This window comes from Grus americana, chromosome 29 (genome assembly GCF_028858705.1).
Source record: "Grus americana isolate bGruAme1 chromosome 29, bGruAme1.mat, whole genome shotgun sequence".
Taxonomy (NCBI): Eukaryota; Metazoa; Chordata; class Aves; order Gruiformes; family Gruidae; genus Grus; species Grus americana.
The window spans coordinates 2,588,540-2,607,350 of NC_072880.1; the positions used below are offsets into that span (position 1 = coordinate 2,588,540).

An 18,811-nucleotide genomic window follows, 5' to 3' on the forward strand; every position below is an offset into this window, starting at 1 on the left:
TATACACGCAGTGAATGAGGAGGGGAAGCCAGCCTGCCCCGCTGCTACGCTCCACCACTTTGCAGGAGACTGTAGGTCCCCGTGGGAGCGACGTTCCCCGTAGGGATAAAATCCTCAGGAACCCCAAACAGGCTGCAGGGTGGATAGCGCCGGAGCTCCTTATAGAAATGGGATTAAGCACTTCCAGGGTGAGAAACAGCGGCTCTTCAATAGCGTGCAACTGTCAGAAACAGCATCATGGTTAGATGTGATGATGTAGAATGTAATTATCCTTTAGGATCGTGGCGAGGGCTTTGCGGGAGGGCAACCTACTCACAAACTTCCCACCCGGGAAGGGGGCGATGAATTAGCTCCAAGGGCTTTGCTCCCACAGAAAAGAAAAGCAGAGTTTCCTGGGTCTACCTGTGAAAGGTGGATTCAATACCCCTCGCACATCATCCAGCTGACAAAGCCCATGAGAATCACAGAACATCTCAAGTTGGAAGAGACCCATAAGGACCATCGAGTCCAACTCCCAGCTCCTCGCAGGACTACCTAAAACTAAACCCTATGACTAAGGGCATCGTCCAGACGCTCCTTGAAGAGAAGACTTTGGCTGGAGCTCTCTGGAAGAGGTGAGCTGGACCACCCTGAACAGCTCACGGAGGTCTGAAGCTCCGATTCTAGTTGGGGCGGGTATTGGGGAGTCACAGCCACGTCACAGCCACGGCCACCACCTCCCTTACAGGCAACACAGATGCTTAAACCTGAGCTGCAGCCTGGCTAGGGTCCAGCAACATCGGAAGGAACACGCACAACGTTGAATGGGCTTGCGCCTGTTCTCCAAAATGTTCTGTACTCCGCATCCTCAACGATTGCAGAGGAAGCAAGACCTTTCAAACACATGATAAAGTCTGTGAGTGGAAGAGAGACCTTTCCACCCGTGACAGATTGCAGTCTGAAATAAAGAAGTGGAACGCAGGCGTGGATCCAAGTCCCATTGATGTCAACGAGAGTATTTCCATTGACGTCAGTAGACTTTGGATCGAGCCGTTAAGTTTCCTAGCATATGTCACCTGCTAAAAAAGACGCTGACAGCACCGGCCAGCATTTTCAAAAACAAGCCTAGTTTGGACCATTCTGCATCCAGATGCCCAGCCTGGGCGGTTGGAACAAGGGAATTCCCAGTTTGGATCAGTCCTGGGGTTTGCCTGCCCTGGTTGTCAACAGCAGGAAGGTGTGAGAAGTCTGGGACGCTCTGCTCCTCTTCCATCCCGTCTCACTCTGGTTTCTAGTAGTTAGAGAAACGCCAAGGCCTTGGGGCATGAGGTGTAGTAGCCAAACCTGAATCTTCGTTAGCAACTGCTTCTACGTGTCATGACCCAGCCTGATCACCAGAGGTGGACGCATTTGCCAGCTCCCGGTGTGGCAGTGAGGGCAGACAGCTGTGTAAGTTGGAGATGCCGAGCCTCTAACCTGCAAACCAGAGCTGTCCAAATCAGAAGCGGGTCTTCAAAACGGCAGTGCTGGTTTAAAAGCAGCCCGAACGTGTGGCTCTCCTCGGTGTGTTGTCTGTCAAACTCCGGCATGTTTTGTTAGCGAGATGTTAAGGCCAAGGTGAGAACTTCCTCCACAAAGTTCAGGGTTAGATTTGGTTTCCTCATGTTGGCAATGGCCAACGCCTTGAGCAGCGTCACCATCAGGGAATGGGGAACAGGGACAGTGGCCGAAACAGGCACGTCTTGGTGTGGGATGCTTCCTCATGTTCCTCCTCATTTGGCATGAAAAATAACCTCAAATCACAGAAGGAAAAAAAATAAAATAAAATAAATAAATAAGCTGCCAGTGGGATTTGGGCAGCAGATGCACAGAAGCCACATCTCTGGAGGTCCAACCTCCCCCTGTCCTCATGGAGAGGCAAACACAACAGTTATCAGCCTCTTACAGCCATTCCTTCCTCTTGTAAATACACAAAGATCAACACTCATTCGCACCTTCACAAACACACAAGCGGCGTGCTCAAAACACGAGAAATCGGCTCACGGCATCCAAAATTTAAACGCAGCTTCACTTGCCTCCTCTTAAACTTTGTACCTAGGGCTGGGCAAGTTGAAATCACCAGTCTCATGAGTGTGTCGCGTGTGTAATCCAAACAACCTGCACGGGTGGATGGAGGAAAAAATCACTCCTGTGTCGTTCCTGGCAAGGCCTCTAGATGTCAACACAACCCAAAATATGAGAAGGGCTGTGGAGGAGTCAGCAGCTTCACAGCCGAGGGGAGGGGATGTCCATCCTCACCCCAAAATGCTCCCATAAAGGTTTCATCTGCTGGCTCTGAGATCAGTGAGGGTGAAGGAGGTCAAGCAGGGGACTGCCCCCCTTGCCCCAATTTTAGCCACCCAACCCGGCTCTCTAAATTAGGGGTGATGATGTTTGGGGGGAGCACCCCTGGTGAGGAACCCCGTGCCCCCAGGCACACACGCTGCCAGCCTCAGGGTAGCTCTGGCTGCTGAAAAGTAAGAAATTTTCCTTATTTCTTTGCTCTCTTCAGCATCTGCGGCCCCAGCTGGGACCTTTCAAGGGACAATTGGACGGAGCAGGGATGGAAGCTCAGGAAATCTTTTGCTCTACGATACTTTTTCCTCCCCTCACAACAACATATTCCAAACCCAACTGACACCAATGGCAAAGAGGACCTAGAGGATCAGTTTGGCAAACAGATGAGGAAGAAGAGGAAGGCTTGGCCAACGGAGCCGAAAGCGATGGGTTCAGCTGGCCCTGCCGTGCACCGGGAGCCCGGGAGAGGTCACGCTCTCCTAGCCGGAGGAAAGAGCTGATGCAACTGAGTCTTCCTGCCCAGAGCAGATGATAGACACGGGACTTCCCAAACCCTGAATTCAAATCCCTCCTTGTTTATGGAGAACTGAGTTCATTCTCTTGTCACAGGCAGTTGACACTTATCTCTGGTTTTCCCCTTCCTCTGTTGTTAAGACATAATCTGGCCAGAAAAGAAGTGAAGAAATCCCACCGCGGCGAAGAAGCATCTGTCAGGGAGAGGTTTCACCTCGCTCTCCTTGGCAGGAGAGGGAAACTCGGGGCTCTGGGGGAAAAGTCCTCACGCCTGAGCCCTGAGAGGATTTTTCCCCGTTCAGCGGGGATGGGGAAAGGGAAAAACGGATCCCGATCTGTGCCACAAAGCGTTTCAAAACGGTACGCAGCCTGCACAACACTACGAAGCACAGGCAGCGGTGACACAAGCCATCGCTGGGGATGAAAGCGGGGGGGGGGGGGAATTTTAAAAAAGCTGATTTTGGAAACCCCTAATGGGGATCTGCCCTGAGAGCTTCGCAACCCAGTTCTGGTAGATCCCTGGAAACATCTCTATATTCCAACAACCCAGCGGTGCTGCGCTCCCCTGCCTCACGCCAGGCACCACAAACCTTAACGTCCTCACCAAAACTGCTGGGTTCATTTAGAAACTGAAACGGAGACGCTTCCCCTTGCTTCACTGCCTGCTTTCAAACCTAGAAACCTCAGGCAGCCCTTCTGCTGTTGAATCACCGCCGTGGGCACAGCCAAATGCGAGCGGCGAGAAGCCGAGCGTGGGACAAGCGGTGGCTTTCCAGGAGCCACCCAAGTCCCACAGTCCTTCGTTTTCCAGCTGCAGCGACACGCAGCCGATGCAATCAGCGTGGGATTTATTTGTTATCTTCCCTGTACACAAACAGCCTCACCAAAGGAAATGCCTTTTCCTCCCTGGCTCCTGCTCTCGACCGTACAACAGGGACACTCTGTCCCTTCGCTCGGGCCATTGTGAATCCCTTCTCGTCCCTCTCTCTCCCCGCCCCGCCTCGAATTTACTGGAAGCAACCATATATGGGGAAAAAAATGAAGAAAACAGCACCGAGACGTTCCAGGGCTGCAGCCTCCAGCAGGCACCCACCAGCTCTCCGAACAATTCGGAGGTGACAGCCAGTTGTCTGATAGACGGGGCAAAGGACAGCTTTGCCACGAGAGGAGTACGGCTTCTGTGGGAAACGATGGCTAACAGCCCCCGATAACCTAGATCGGGGGGGGGGGAATAAAAGACTTTTATCAGCATTAGGCTTTTATCACAAGCAGGATTCGGATGGGTGGTGGGAAGGGCAGTTTTTAGCATGGCATGACGTGGCCACGCTCAAAGCTATTTTAGTGCTCGGTTTCTGCCTTACCCAATTCCTTCTCCATGACCTGTGCAGCAGCCCCAGCTTTCAGTGAGTCACCTCAGGGCCTGGTTTCTCACTGAACCCAACCCTCCTGCTTCTGAACCGGGTTATCCCCTACGCATAACGTTAGTCATGCCGCTCTCCTTGCCGGCCCTTGCCCTTGGCCAGGCACGCCGGGAGAGGACAAGGCTCCGGCCACTCTCCCCGTCCACCCTCAGTTCTCAATCAAGGCTGGAGGGATCCTCCGAGCACCACCGTCCCCGTGGGAAATGAGCCCAGGCGAGGGGTGAATGCCTTAAAATAACTTAGTGGGAGCAAGGAAGCCCCCAAGAACTGGTCTCTGCCCCAAAAACCCAACTGGTTTCTCTTCTATGCCCTTGTTTTTTTGAAGGAGACGTGACATTTCGAAGCGTTCGTTTTTACAAGCTAAAATCCCGAAGCCTTTCCGAAAGCCTTGCTTAATCCAGGGTGCCGCATGCGTGGGAAACCTTGCCAACCAAGCCTCGGCCCTGAGGAAGTTACAGCTGCTCCTTCTGCAGAAGGACCGGGGAACGAGGCATTTCCAGCCAGATAGGGGTCAGGGGAGCAAAGGGCAAAAGCTGATTGACAGATAAAGAGAAATTTGGAAAGGATTCGGGCCGTGGAACGTGCCTTGGACCATAGCTTTGGCTCAGGGCTCCATCGTCCTTTGACATTGTTGGAATGCGTTTTACTGTCTGAGAGCGAGCAGCCACGGGCTGGATCCATCTTCGTTGGAAAGATGGGTACCGATGGAAACCGGAGAGGGAGAGCACAAACGGCTCCCGAGGGAATGCTGGGCGCAGATCCGAGCTGGGCGCTTTGGGATCAAATATCCCATAGCTGGCAAGGCTGGAAAGAGAGCTCTCCTCGTTTTGCCAAATTAGAACAAATCCACAATTCTTCATTAATCCGGCAGGTTTTGGGTTTTTTTTTTCCTAGCGAAACAATGGAGCGAGCTTGCCGGGACCAGAGGCGGCAGGAAAAGGTTCAGTTCCTCCATGATGTCGCTAATTATGAAATAATTCTCTCACAGTAAGGAAATTTGTCCTACAGTTTGGCAGGCAAACAGTTTATGCCCTACAGTTTATCTGGCCGGTTTATCGGTTTATACTAACAGGTGTGAATTAACTCCGAGGGGAAGGAGAGGGCAGCAGAGAAAGAAAAGCACGGTGCGTGCCAAAAACACACGGATAAACAAGTTCCAAAGGACAAGGGAGACAACTCCTAACAAAAACACATCCCTTTTCCTCGTTCAGGGTGGGGAGATCTTGGATGTCCCCGTTTTCCATTCCTGCTTTGTTGGGTGGCTCCGAAAAAAATACTGTTTTCCCATTTCCTCCACTCCCCCATGTTTTCCTGAACTTTGTAAAAGCATTAACAGCTTTTAAAACCAAGGGCAAAATAGCCGCCGCCTGTCAGGGAGGAATGTATGCTCAGCAAAAATTATCCAGGAAGGAAAACTTGAGGGTTTCTTGAGTCAAAAACCTTCTATGGGGACAATACAGCAGTCCCCGCTCCCCAAATCCCGGCTGGAAAACAGGGACAAGGGCCCTGCCCCAGGCAGAGTTTATTGGAAGGATGTGGTTGTTTATCAACCCTTAGATCATAGCACAACTTGTTGATTAAAAAAAAAAAAAATAGTCCATTTCCTACAGCGAACGGAGAGAAACATCTAGACATTGCGATCTTAAAAATAAACGTTCACCTCAGATTTTTTCCTCAGTCACTTTCTGTTCCCCCTCACCACCTCCCCCCTTCAAGACGCTCGAAGGATCCCGAAGTGCGGGGCAAGTGATACGAGGGCGCGTCGAGAGGGCTATTTCTGGGAAGGACGTGCGGGAAGGGTCCCCCAAACACGGTGGGTGGGGAGGGGGCGCAGGTCCCCTGTCACGGGGGGGCAATGGAAAGCCCCCCCCCCCCCCTCCCATGACACCCCAGAAGGATAAAGAGACACCCCCAGGGTCAGGCTTTCACCCTCTACCCCAAATCTGGCCTTATTTACCTCAAATAACGTGGGGGGGAAGGGGGGTACCACAGAGGGGGGCTGAGGAAACGCCTCAGGCAGCCGCTGAGGGGAGGCCGGGGGGGGGGGGGGGGGGTGTGGAATACCCCCCGGCTGCCCTTGGAGGGGGGGCTGAGGAGGGGGGAAGAAAGCCCCCCAGAGGGGTGAGGGGAGCACCAGAGGCCCCGTCAACCCCCTCCCAGTTCGCCCAGTACAGCCGGGCCCAGCCCAGTCAGTCCCAAACCGGGCACGCACCGACCCTGAGGGGGTTTTCCCCCTCCCTCCTGACTGAGAACATTACATCCTGTCCTCCGCTCGCCATTGGCCACCGCCACCGCCAACCCTCGCTTTCCATTGGCCCACCGCGCTGTCACTCCATCCCCCCTCCACCCTCCTTTCCCTGGAACACGCTCGCCTCTCCTTCACACGCTGTCCACGCTCCGCAGAGAGAGTTCTGATTGGTCGGTGGGGCTGTAAACAAGGTAGCGGTAACCAATGGGGGCGCTGATCACGCGAGCAGCACGCCTGGCCACGCGCCCTCGGCGTGGAGCTCCTGGCATCAACAAGCGCGGGCGGGGGGAGGGCGGGGAGACGGAGCCTATAAAAGGCCGGGGCCGCCGGGGCTCGCTCTCAAAGCGTTGAGGGCAGCGAGCGGTGCGGAGCGGCTGCAGCGCCGAGCACCTCTCCATATCCCTCTTAATTCTAGGAACCGAAAGGTTAAACTGCACTTTTTGACTAAAATTAGCCTGTTTTAGGTCTTTTTCTGTTTGTTTTTTCCCAAAAAAACCCACCAACCCGCACTTGTTGCCCTGCGCAGCCCCCTCGCTGCTTTTTCCCCGCAAGTGTTTGGTTTTTTTTTTTTTTCCTCACACTCGCCTCAGCCATGGTGATGTTCAAGAAGGTGAAGACCTTCGTGATGACCTTCAGCGAGCCCGAGAAAGTCTATTGCAGTGGGGAGAAGGTGGCCGGGCGAGTGTTGGTGGAGGTGGCCGAGGTGACTCGCGTCAGCGCCGTCAAGGTGCTGGCCTGCGGGGTGGCCAAAGTCAACTGGGCCAAGGGCCCCCAGCAATGCAAGCAGGAGATGGAGTACCTGCGCTTCGAGGATGTCCTCACCCTGGAAGAACAGCCCACTGGTGAGGATCTGGGGCTGGGAGAAGGGAGTTTTTTGGGTAAAAATGGGGAGGAAAGGGGGGCTTGATAGCGGTCTGGTGGTGGGAGGCCGGAGCGAGGTGCTGGTTGCGTTCCCTCGGTTGGTTGCGCGGTGAGGAGTTGTGGTGGTTTGTTGCTGTTGGGGGGCTCGGCATCGAGACGGAAGCGGGTTCGGATGGTGGCTGAGTCTCATAGGAAGTGGGCAAATGCACTGAAACCTGCGAAGAAGCGGGGGCTTGGTTAAGTCGGGTTCAAAGTTTGAAAGCTGAGGGCTGCTGAGCCTAAAACAAAAGGCACATGAGCTGCCTGCCGGAGCGTAGAGAAGCCGTTGGGTGTCGGTGTGGTTGCTGCGGTTCACACAACAGGCAGCGATGGTGTGTACCCGCAGGCAGCGAGTACTGGAGTTGGCCTTGGCTGGGTGTCACGGTGCCCGGGATGGTCGGGGAGTGGCAAGCGCAGATCTCGCCCAAGACAAGGAGTCTCTTCTGGGCATGGAGAACTTCCTTAGGCTGGCTCCAGGGAAGGCGAGAGGGAGCTGGCAAAGTGTCCTGGGAGATAACGGGGGTGACACGAAGTCTTGGAGACAAAGAGATAACTGGGGAGAGAAGTGGCTGCTCAGTACTCCCACAAAGTGGAAGTAGTAGGGTGTGGTTAACAGGGACCGAAGTGCATCGGGACACGGTGTTCTGGCTCCAGATGGGGAAGTTGAAAGGAGAAGTGAGATTAAACGAGCAGCACTTCCCTGCTCTGAGGAGACGCTGGGTTCTGGGGCTGTTCTTGGGGGACAGGTGTAGGCGGCTCTTGCCTAACAGCTAATGCAGCTCAAGCCCATGCAACGCTTGACTTCATCGCTGCCTATGTAAGCAGAACAGCGGATCATGCTTAAGAACAAAACCACAGAGCTTCGCCTAACGTTTCCTTTCCCCTTTCCTTCTCCCAGATGGGGACGGCTCTGTAATCCTGAGACCCGGGAACAAATACGAATACAAATTTGGATTCGAGCTTCCCCAGGGGTGAGTATGAGACGAACGCTGCCTCTTGAAAGAAAATCAAATGGAATTGCTACAGAAAATTCTCTCGTCGCCTCAGATGAGTCTAACGAGCGTCTCTTCCCACAGGCCTCTGGGTACCAGCTTCAAAGGAAAGTATGGCTGCGTGGATTATTGGGTGAAGGCCTTTCTGGAGCGCCCGTCCTTGCCCACTCAGGAGATAAAGAAACGCTTCGAGGTGATGGATCCCGTTGATGTGAACACGCCAGAATTGCTGGTAAGTTCTGCTTTCCTCCAGAGAGGTTTGGGTGTAGCAGGTGTTGATGAGGGAGAAAAGCCCTTGGGTAGGGTCAGTCTGACCTCTGTCATTAAGACTCCCCTAATAGGCTTTGTTGCTGAGCGTGGATTAAGTGCTTAGTTCTTAAGAAGTCCTAGTTACTTCTAGAAATCTACACCAAGATGGATAAAGCGAGGCACTTGTTCTGCTTTCCCATGCCTGCTCGGCCCTCACGGGGAACTTGAGCTTTTTGTTGCAAAACGGGAGAAAGGAAGGAGTGGGGTGGGAGCAGCGGGCAGGTTTCACCTAGTAGTAACAGTCTTGTTCCTCTACAGTCTCCAGTTGCTGCCAAGAAGGAGAAGAAGGTGTCCTGTATGTTCATTCCTGACGGGCGCGTGTCGGTCAGCGCTCAGATCGACAGGAAAGGGTTTTGCGAAGGTAAGAGCCTCTCCTCCCCTCTCGGGGTGATGGGACGAGCTGTAGCTGAGCAGAGGGGATGCTAAACAGCGGAAAGGGGCATCCCGCAAGGAAAAAGCTCTGACCTTCCTAAACGTCGAACGTGGTTTCCTCCTCAGGTGATGAGATCTGCATCAACGCCGACTTCGAGAACACTTGTTCCCGCATCGTGGTGCCCAAAGCTGCCATCATCGCCAAGCACACCTACCTGGCCAACGGGCAGACCAAGGTGTTCACCCAAAAACTCTCCTGCGTCCGAGGCAACCACATCATCTCGGGCATGTCCGAGTCCTGGCGCGGCAAAACCATCCGCGTCAAGAAGCTCAAACCGTCCATCTTGGGCTGCAACATCCTGCGCGTGGAGTATTTCCTGCAGGTGAGCGGCTTGGATGGCCGTCGGTCGGTAAACTCTGTCCTCCCTCGGTTCCCGACATCCCGTAAAACTCTGGTTCTTGCCCTCGCAGATCTACGTCAGCGTCCCAGGCTCCAAGAAGATCATCCTGGAGCTGCCCCTCGTCATCGGCAGCCGCTCGGGCATCGGTAGCCGCAGCTCCAGCATGGCCAGTCAGACCAGTTCCGAAATGAGCTGGGTGGATTTGAACCTCCCCGATGCTCCAGAAGGTGAGTGACCACGAGTGGTCCTCAGTGGGCACCGCCGTGACCCCCGCACACAAGTTTTGGGGGGCGCAAAGGGGTGTTGTGGGGGAAACACGGGAGATACCGGGGAGCTCACCAGTCCCTCCGTCCCTCGCAGCACCCCCGTGCTACCTGGACATCGTTCCCGAGGACCACCGCCTGGAGAGCCCCACCACTCCTCTCCTGGACGATCCCGACAGCTTCGACAGCCCCATCTTCATGTACGCTCCAGAGTTCAAGTTCATGCCGCCGCCCACCTACACCGAGGTGAGAAACGGCGCCGGCAGCGGCGGGGAGGAGAGCGACGGGGCGAGTTTAGGCGTGGGATTAAATCTCTAAACCATCTAAGGGCGCTCTTTGGTTCCTCTCCCAGGTGGACCCCTGCATCGCTAACAACAACGTGCAGTGAGCGCCGAGTCCGAAGTTACTGCCCCGCTTTGTTGTTTTGGTTTTTTTTTTAAATCTGGACTCTGAATCTGCCGCGATGGAAACTTTGCAGCAGCACGGGGCTCGTTCTGGCAGCCCCCGCCGCGGGAGGAGCGGCCGCTCGAAGGGTCGGCGAGGCTCCGCTCGGCGAGCGTGGAAGAAGTGGTGAAGTGTATGAGTTGTGTGTTCCTTCGCGTGCCGGCTGTGCTGAGAAATCCTGGTGTGGCTCAGGCCTTTGGCTGAGGACTTCGCTTACGGCCAAGGCCTTCCAAAAAAATAGTAATCGAACCCAAACTACCACGGTGCTTATGTGGAAACTGGCAGGAGAATTCTTGGAGCAGGGGAGGCGTAAAGGCCTCGAACACCTCGGTTACAAACCCTTAGGCACATCCCAGCCTAAAGAGACTTTAAAAAACCAAAACAAAAAAAGTTAATGTCAGAAATGGCCAGTGTGATGCCTTTGATCTGATAACACCGTCTTGAGGGACGGATGCGACCTGTTTGCGGGTTTCGTGTCTGATAACGTACCCGAGCGTGCGAGGATCGCGACGGAACCCGTTCTCTCCTACGGCAGGGAGTTCCTCTTTGACTTACAAACGCTTTCCGTCTCCGAGCTGCCCAGCAGCAGCCGGGGCAGGTGGTCCTGCCGCCTCGCCGCCGCTCCCTCTCTCCTTTTGCCTCACCGAGATGGAGCGCGGCGCGCGGCGGCTCCGTCCAGCCGCTTACGAAAGCGCCTGCCCCCTCGGTGGAAATGAGCAGTAACAAATGAGCAGTAACGATCTCTTTTCTACTGTTTTGTATGGGGGGGGGGGGATTTGGGGGGGGATTTGGGGGGGGGGGGGGAGAAAAACCGATTTATATTTTGTACTGTGGGCGATGTTTTTAATAAAGAGATGGGTGGCGAGACTCCTGGCCTTGAACTTCTTGGGGAATGGGGGGGGAACGGGGCGCGGCGAGGAGGACGGAGGTACTTTGGGGTGTCCCTGAGGCGGTGGGGGTGCACCCACCTCGTTAACCGGGCAGCCGCTAATTGGGAGCGGGGCAGCGCTTTCCCTGCAGGGAGGTTTTCGGATGCCGCTCACCAAACGGCGGCTCTGGCGGGTGAGGAAGCGGAGCCCCCCTCGTGCTCTCCAGATTGAGCAATTACCACTCAAAAGAGGGGTTTTTTCCCCCAATTTGTTGGCCCCAGTCACCGAAGCACCTGCGGCGTGGCACGGGCAGAGCTTTGCCGAGCCTTTTTCCCGGTCACGGCACCACCGGGCCCGGCTGAGGTGGGAGCAGACCCACCTGTGGCACGAAAACAAAATTGGGTGAAAAAGCAGCGTTTGGGAGCAGGGTCAAGGCCGCGGCTGGGAGGGGAAACTGAGGCACGCCGAGCAGGACCGGGCCCCGGGGTGGGAAATTCCAGCCGGCGGCCAAACCGCGTGCGGCATTGGCACCTCGCGGGGTCTCTGTTGTGGCAACGGCCCCCTTCTTCCGGCCCTTTTTTGGGGGATGTAGGTGAAAGTTAATGGAAAAAGGGACGGGGTGCTGACGCGCCCGCCGCGGTATCGAGGAACGGCCCCGACCTTGGCAGAGGGCTCCGCTCCCTCACCCCTCCCCGACTTGGCACCCGCCGCCGCTCGCTCCCGGGGTGGGGGGGGGGGGGCTGCGATGACCCCGACAACATGGTGGGGGATACAGGGAGCCGCACGGCAGCAATGGGACCCCCCGGTCCCCTCCGGCCACGCCGCACAAATCCGCTGTGCCTCAGTTTCCCCATCCTGCCAGAGACACCGACGCCTCGGCCAACCTCACCGGGAGCCCCTTTTTTACCACCCCCCCCACCCCTCGCCTGCCCTTATCTCCCCGTTGCCGACGCGGCGCAGCACCGGCTCGGCACGTACCGGCCTTATCGCCAGGAAGCCGGTGGCTCCTTCGGCTCTGGTGAGCCCGGCTCCTCGCCGTACGAGCCACGCCGCCGGCCGGCGACGCCATGACACGATGGGTTCACCCCCCCCCGCACCCCCCACCCAGCGCAGCCCCACGGGTGCGATGCTCAAACAAGGGGGTGATACCCCCCACCACCACCACCCCCCAACCCCACGCCATCGTCCCGGCTCCCCTCCGTGCCTCAGTTTCCCTCCCCGGGGCAGGCGCCGAGCGGCGGCGCTCGGGGTGCCCTCCAAGTGGGTGAAAGGTCAGCCCCGCTCCAGGCCAAGTATGGGCAGAAAGAGCCGAGCTGGGGGGGGGGGGCTCCAGCCGGGATGGGGGGGCTCAGGGGGGGCGGCTGCCCTGGAGACCCTACAATAACACCCCCCCCCCCCCAAAAACGTGTTTTCCCCAGGGACAGCACCCACCCACCCCCCCCCCCCGCCATCACCCCCCCCCTTGCCGAACCCCGCACCCACCCCACCCAGCCCCACTTTACAGCCGCAATTAAACAAATTAGGGCCATAAACCTCCCCCCCCCGTACCCCCGCACCCCGAGCAGTCGCGGTGGCTGGGACCGTCCCCAGCACCACGGGGCCGCATCCTGACCCCCCCATTCCCCCACCCCGGGGGGGTATTTTCAGCCCCTGCCTATTTTTGCCTGGTTTTGCCTATTTTTTTTTTTTTTCTTCTCCTTCCTCCTGCCAAGGTCATTGGGGGGGGGGGGGTATTTCTGCTCCCCCGGTTCATCCCGGCCGGGGTGACGGTCGGCTCCGTGGGTCCCCAGTGCGATGCCCCCCCCCCGGGCCCCCTCCCCGGCCACCCCGCGGTGCAGCGAGCTGGCCGCTCGCCCTGGCTCCTGGGCCTGGGCCTGCGCTGGCCCCCGTCCCGCGTCCCAGCTGCGCCCAACTCGGCCAAAGGTCACCGGACAAAGTGGGGCATCCCGGGCATTGGGGGGGGGGGGGGCAATGGGGAGCAGCCAGCGCCCCGGGAATGGGATGGGGACGGGGATGTCCCCGAGGGGGTGCGGGGCAGCTGGGGTGGAGCGTCCCGTGGGGTTTGGCACAATTCGGTGTTCCCCGGCCCCCCCCGGGGCAGCGGCCAAGCCCTGCCAGCCCCTGCTGCTGCCTGCACCCCTGCCCACACCCCTGCCTGTACTCCTGTGCGCACACCTGCCTGCACCCCTGCCCGTACCCATCTGCACCCCTGCCTGCACCCCTGCCCACACCTGCCTGCACCCCTGCCCGTAACCATCTGCACCCCTGCCTGCACTCCTGCCCGCACCCCTGCCCGTAACCATCTGCACCCCTGCCCGCACCCCTGTCCGTACTCCTGTGCACACCCCTGCCTGCACCTGCCTGCACCCCTGCTCACACCCCTGTGCACACCCCTGCCTGCACCCCTGCCCACACCCCTGCCCGTAACCATCTGCACCCCTGCCCGCACCCCTGTCCGTACTCCTGTGCACACCCCTGCCCGCACCTGCCTGCACCCCTGCTCACACCCCTGTGCACACCCCTGCCTGCACCCCTGCCCACACCCCTGCCTGTAACCATCTGCACCCCTGCCTGCACTCCTGCCCGCACCCCTGCCCGTAACTATCTGCACGCCTGCCCGCACCCCTGCCCGCACCTGCCCGCACCTGCCTGCACCCCTGCCTGCACCCCTGCCCGCACCCCTGCGGGTTTCCCGGGCAGATCCCTGCAGCAGGGTGGGGACGCGGCTGCCGGGGTCCCTCCCGGTTCCCCGAATCCTCCAGGATTTGCTGGAAAATGCTCGGGGGGGGGGGGGGGGGGGCACAGCCCGGGGTGAAATGGCCCCTCTCGCCCGGGGGGGGTCAGGACACCCCCACACCCCCCCCCCGCTGGCAGGTCCCCTGTCCCCACCCCGGGTGCCCCCCCCCAGGCACTTTGTGGGGTGCAGCCCCCTCAGGGCTGGGGGGGGCCAACCTGGATTGGGGAGGGGGGGGGTGACTCAGCACCCCTCAACCCTCCTGTCCCCCCCCGACACCCCAAAACCCCCCCAGGACCAAACTGTGGGACCCCAAAACCAGCCCCCCCCCCCTCCCCATGGGGCCTGTGTGCCCCCCCCGGTGTGGAGGGTAAAAATAACGGGGGGGGCGGGGAGCACGAGGAGGCCCACGCGCCGCCCACGTGCACCGCGCCGGAACAGGCCCCACCGGGGAAACCGAGGCACGAGCACGGCCGGTGGCTGGGGGGGGGTGGAGTACAAACAGCCCCCCCCGCCCCCCCAAAGCTCCTTTTCCAGGGAATTTGGGGTGGCTCGCCCCAGCCCCGAATTCCCCCGCCCCGGCTCAGCCCCTTTTATTCCTGGAAGTGGGGCCGGATCCTTCCCGGGGGGGGGGGCACTGCTGCCCACCCTCTCGCCCCCCCCAGGATTCTTTCTTTGCCCTGCAGGAGCACAGGGGCTGCAGCTGAGAAATCACCACCTCCTGGAGTCCTGTGATGGCCCGGCCACACTCAGGCAGGCGGGGGGGTGGGGGGGGGGTGCAGCCGATAAGGGAACAAGAGTTGGGTTTGCTGAGCTGCTGCTTTTGGGGTTGTTGGGCTTTTTTTTTTTTTTAATTACTCAGGGATTGAAACCAGCCCTAACCAGTAACCCTGCCCGGGGGGGGGGGGGGGGGGCGGCGCTTCCCCATCACGAGGTTCACGTGAACAGCCCCCGCCCCGGCCCTGCCTTGTCCTTTCCTTGCCCCCTCCACCTGCACAAAACACCTTCCCCCCCCTCCCCAAAAACCCCCCTTTCCCCCCTGCCAGCAGCTTTTCTCACTGCCGGTGCACGCAATGAGTTTGTCAGGGCTCAGCCCCGCACCCCAAACCAGCCCCAAGTGGGGGGTGCAGGGGTTGGGGGGGGGTTCAAACCCCGCTGCCCCCCCCCCTCCCCACAGAGGCACAACCCTTCCCCTGCACCCCATGTTGCTGGAGCCCAGCACCACAGGGGTTAATCCAGGCTGGGGAAAGCCCTGGGGGGTGTTGGGGTGCCGTCCCCCCCCACTGAGCCCAGAGGGCTGCTGCAGCCCCGGGAAAACAGGGGGACGTGAACACGGCGCTGCTGCATCCCCTGACTCCAGGAGCTGGGGATTTACACCCCCCCACACCCAGCGGGTGCCACGTGCCCGCCCCACACATGGCCAGGACCGGCAGGGTGCCCGAGCGTGAGCAAACGGGGGTGTCGGGGCGGAAAACTGGGTGCCCCCGGGCACCCACCCCAGCTGGGCGACGCCAGCTGCCGGCCTGGCACGGCTGGGGCGAAAAGGGAGGGGGGGCACCCCCAAAACAGCTGCTCCCTGCACCCATGGGTGCACCCAACCCCCCCAGGGCTTAGGGCAGGTCCGTGTCGTGTCCCCCCCCCCCCCCCTGCTGCGGCAACCCTACAATAACAAGGCATTGTTTACGAACAGCTCACAAGACCCTACAATAACAACCGCCCTTGGCAAACAACCCTACAATAACAAACCTCGCGTACCCAGCAAGGAAAGGGGGGGGGGGGGGGGAGCCTGGGAACCCCATTATCCACCCCCCCAAAATCCCCAGGGGGGGCGTTGAGGCCACGGGACAAGATGAGCTGGAAATACAGAAATCAACTTTAATCCACCCAAAATGGTTAAAAAATCCCAAATGTTAAAAAGCTGCCAGAAAAAGGGGGGGGGGGGGGGGGGAGCTTGGGGGGGGCCTCCCCGTCACCCCTAAAATCATCGCCTCCACCAGGGACAATCCCACCCACCGCTGGCTTGGGGACAAGGCCGGGGGGGTGTCATCCCCCCAAAACACCCCCACCACAGGGGTTCGGGAGCCCCCTGGGACACCCCCAAATTGGGACACACACACACACACACACACCAGGGTGTCCCCAAGCCCCCGCCCCAGCTGCCAGCACCCTGGGGTGCCCCAACCTTGGGGTGTCGCACCCCCCTCTCCGTCCCTGGAGCACGAGTGCCACCTGCAGGCTGGGGGGGGGGGGGCACAGGGGACCCGGGTGTCCAGGGCAGGGGGGGGACAGGGGACCCGGGTGTCCGGGGGGGGTGACGGACAGGGGACCCCGGTATCTGGGGGGGCTGGTGACAGGGGACCCCGATGTCCCGGGGGGGGGGGGGGGGGGGGGCCTGAGAAAGGACCCTGATGTCCTGGGCAGGGGGGGGGGGGGCTGGTGGTGAGAGGGGACCCAGACATCAGGGCAGGGGGTGACGGGGACCCCGGGGCAGGGGGTGACGGGGACCCTGATGTCCTGGGGGGGTGATGAGGGACCCCGATGTCCCCGGGGGGGGGTCAGTAAACCGCCTCGTCCATGTTGTCATCGCTGTCGGCGCCGAAGTCCTCCCCGTTGTCGAAGTAGGACATGATGTAGTCGGTCTCCTGGGGACAGGGTGGGGGTCAGGGTGCCCCCCCCCCCCCCCACCAGCACCCCCCACCCCGCCAGGGGGGTGCCGCCCCCCCCCCCACCTCACCTCCTCGTGCTCCTCCTCGTCGTACTCCTCTTCCTCCTCTTCCTTCCCTTCTTCTTCTTCCTCCTTCTCCTCTTCCTCCTCCGACGTCACCTCCTCCTCCTTCTTCTCCAGGCTCTGGGGGTTCAGGGGAGCCCCTGCAGCGTCAACCCGGGCGGGGGCCCCAAAATCCAGCCGGGTCACCCTAGCGGGGACCCCCCCCCACCTCCGTCGAGCCTTCGGCCTCGTTACCTCCAGCTTCTTAATGGTCTCCTCCTTGTCGAGCGCGACCCGCTGCTTGCACTTGGGGATGAGGATGGTGGTCCCTGCGTGGCACGGGGGGGAGCGTTACCCCCCGGGGGGGACAAGGGGGGGGGACAAGGGGGGGGGACAAGGGGGGGGGACAAGACACTCACTGCCTTTCCGCAGCCGCCGCACCCGGATCTTCAGCTCCCGCGGCAGCCGCCTCCAGTCTGCGGGGCAGAGCGAGGGGCTGGATCCGGCCCCCCCCCCCCCCTCCCGAGACCCCCCCCCCGAACCCCCCGACCCCCCACCTGGGTTCCAGTCGATGGCGCTGTCGACGGGGCTGGAGAGCTGGTACTTGTCCGAGTAGCGCTCGATATCTGGGGGTGCCCGAGGCGGGGGGGTGTCAGGGGTGTCGGGGGGTGTCGGGGGGCTGAGATACCCCCAGGGCAGCGGGATGGGGGCCACGGGGCAGGCACCCCCCCACACACACTCCTTTCCCCCATCCCCGCCCCGTTCAAAGGGGGGTGCAGGAGGATTGGGGAGGGGGGGGCACACTCTGGCCCCCCCCCAGCCCCCCCCCCCCCGTACCTCTCCGGGGCGCCCCGGGCTTGACGAAGTAGGGGAGGTTCTTCATGGCCCCCCGCAGCTCCTGCTTGAGCGCCAGCATGTACTCCCCCTCCTCCCCCCCCGGCAGCGGGGCCGCCCGGTGCTCCAGGGGCTGGGGGGGGGGGGGGGGCACACACACGTGTGGCGAGTGCGTCAGTGCTCAGCCGCGCTCAGCTCCCCTTTTGGGGGACACACACACACACACCCCCCCCCCCTCAGGGGGATCCCCCCCAAACCCCCCCCCCAGCACTTACCGGGAAGAGGGGGGAGGGCTGGAGGGTGGGGGGGGGCAGCGCGTCCCCCTTCCCGATGCCCACCGCCTCCACGTTGAAGGTCATCTGCCCGCGACCCCGGCCCCGGCCTCGGCCCGCCATGGCTGGGGGGGGCCGGGGGGGCGCTGGGGGGGACACAGGGGGTGCGGGGATAAATGGGGGGCACGGGGCAGCCCCCTCCCCCGTGTTTGGAGGGGAGCAGCCCCCCTATGCTGGGGAGGTTTGAGGGGGGAGTCAGGGGACCCCCCAGGGGTGAGGGGGGGCAGCGGGGCAGCATCCGGGGGGGGGCACAGGGAGCTATGGGGCGGCCCCCCCCGGGACACGAGGGGACGTGGGGGGGGGGGGGGTACGACGCGGGGCAACCCCCCCCCGGGACACGGGGCATGGGGGGGCGTGGGGAGGAGGGGACGGGGCAGCCCCCCCGGGACACGGGGACACGAGGGGGATAGGACACGACATGGGGCAGCCCCCCCGCGACACGAGGACACGGGGGACACACGTAGCAGACCCCCTGGGACACGGGGGGACACGGACACGCGGGGGGAGACACGGGGCAGCCCACCCGGTCTCCCGTCCCGTCCCCACGGCCGAGCCCGGTCCCGCTGAGCCCCACGGCCGCGGCGCTGCCCCCCCGTTCCGTCCCGGCCCCCCCCGTCCCGGTCCCTCCCGGTGCCCCCCCCCCGCCCCGGTCCCGGTACTCACGCCGCGCATGCGCAGCCGCTCCACGTGCGTCCGGGGCCACTGCGGCTCCGTAACGTATGAAAGGGGCGGAGCGTGCGCGCCAGCGCCGCGCTGATTTGCGGGAGGCGGAGCCAGTCAGAGGGGAGGGGACGGAGGGGGCGGGGCAGGGGGCGGGGCGGAGGGAAGGAATGAATGGATGGAGGGAGGGATGAATGAACGGACGGGGCTGGGGCGGGAACGGACGGGGGACGGGGAAGGAAAAGGAAAAGGAAAAGGAAAAGGAAAAGGAAAAGGAAAAGGAAAAGGAAAAGGAAAAGGAAAAGGAAAAGGAAAAGGAAAAGGAAACAGGGGGTGCAGAGGCTCCCAGCCCCACGGCCCCCAGCCCCGCGGCCCCCGTAGCCCCCACTGCCCCCCCGCCCCGGGGTGACTCCCCCAGCCCCGCCGGGTTTTGACCCCCAGCCCCACCGGGCCGGGCCCCATGGCGGGTTCCCCCCCCCCCCCCCCCCCCCCCCCC

At 60.9% G+C, this 18,811-nt stretch overlaps 2 protein-coding genes across 3 annotated transcripts; one reads left to right on the forward strand and one right to left on the reverse strand.

Annotated features, from left to right (window-relative positions):
* Positions 1–6,822: 6,822 nt before the first annotated feature.
* TXNIP (thioredoxin interacting protein) lies at positions 6,823–11,046 on the forward strand. Of its 2 annotated transcripts, XM_054806372.1 has the most exons (8): positions 6,823–7,340; positions 8,297–8,369; positions 8,475–8,622; positions 8,958–9,060; positions 9,198–9,454; positions 9,543–9,699; positions 9,833–9,981; positions 10,088–11,046. In XM_054806372.1, exons 1-8 carry the CDS (start codon positions 7,091–7,093, stop codon positions 10,121–10,123), a joined length of 1,173 nt encoding a protein of 390 aa, XP_054662347.1. In that variant the 5' UTR covers positions 6,823–7,090; the 3' UTR covers positions 10,124–11,046. The 2 variants fall into 2 exon arrangements, with proteins under 2 accessions (XP_054662347.1, XP_054662346.1); XM_054806371.1 differs by having other exon boundaries at positions 9,833–11,046.
* A 4,591-nt stretch (positions 11,047–15,637) lies between these two features.
* Positions 15,638–18,445, reverse strand: POLR3GL (RNA polymerase III subunit GL). The gene is made up of 8 exons (XM_054806412.1): positions 18,319–18,445; positions 17,599–17,741; positions 17,327–17,456; positions 17,047–17,115; positions 16,909–16,965; positions 16,745–16,818; positions 16,517–16,630; positions 15,638–16,424 (listed from the first exon to the last, which is right to left on the reverse strand). The coding sequence occupies exons 2-8, from the start codon at positions 17,716–17,718 to the stop codon at positions 16,338–16,340; spliced, it is 651 nt and encodes a 216-aa protein (XP_054662387.1). The 5' UTR covers positions 17,719–17,741; positions 18,319–18,445; the 3' UTR covers positions 15,638–16,337.
* Between the last annotated feature and the right edge of the window lie 366 nt (positions 18,446–18,811).

What these genes read in the sequence shown, in the direction of transcription:
- TXNIP (XM_054806371.1), top strand. Translation starts at nt 7,091, where the DNA reads ATGGTGATGTTCAAGAAGGTGAAGACCTTCGTGATGACCTTCAGCGAG. An exon ending in CCTGGAAGAACAGCCCACTG is followed by an intron (nt 7,341 to 8,296) that starts GTGAGGATCTGG and finishes TCCTTCTCCCAG; the next exon opens with ATGGGGACGGCTCTGTAATC. An exon ending in CCTCCCCGATGCTCCAGAAG is followed by an intron (nt 9,700 to 9,832) that starts GTGAGTGACCAC and finishes CGTCCCTCGCAG; the next exon opens with CACCCCCGTGCTACCTGGAC.
- POLR3GL (XM_054806412.1), bottom strand. Translation starts at nt 17,718, where the DNA reads ATGGCGGGCCGAGGCCGGGGCCGGGGTCGCGGGCAGATGACCTTCAAC. An exon ending in AGCCCTCCCCCCTCTTCCCG is followed by an intron (nt 17,457 to 17,598) that starts GTAAGTGCTGGG and finishes CCCCCCCCCCAG; the next exon opens with CCCCTGGAGCACCGGGCGGC. An exon ending in GCCCGGGGCGCCCCGGAGAG is followed by an intron (nt 17,116 to 17,326) that starts GTACGGGGGGGG and finishes GGGCACCCCCAG; the next exon opens with ATATCGAGCGCTACTCGGAC.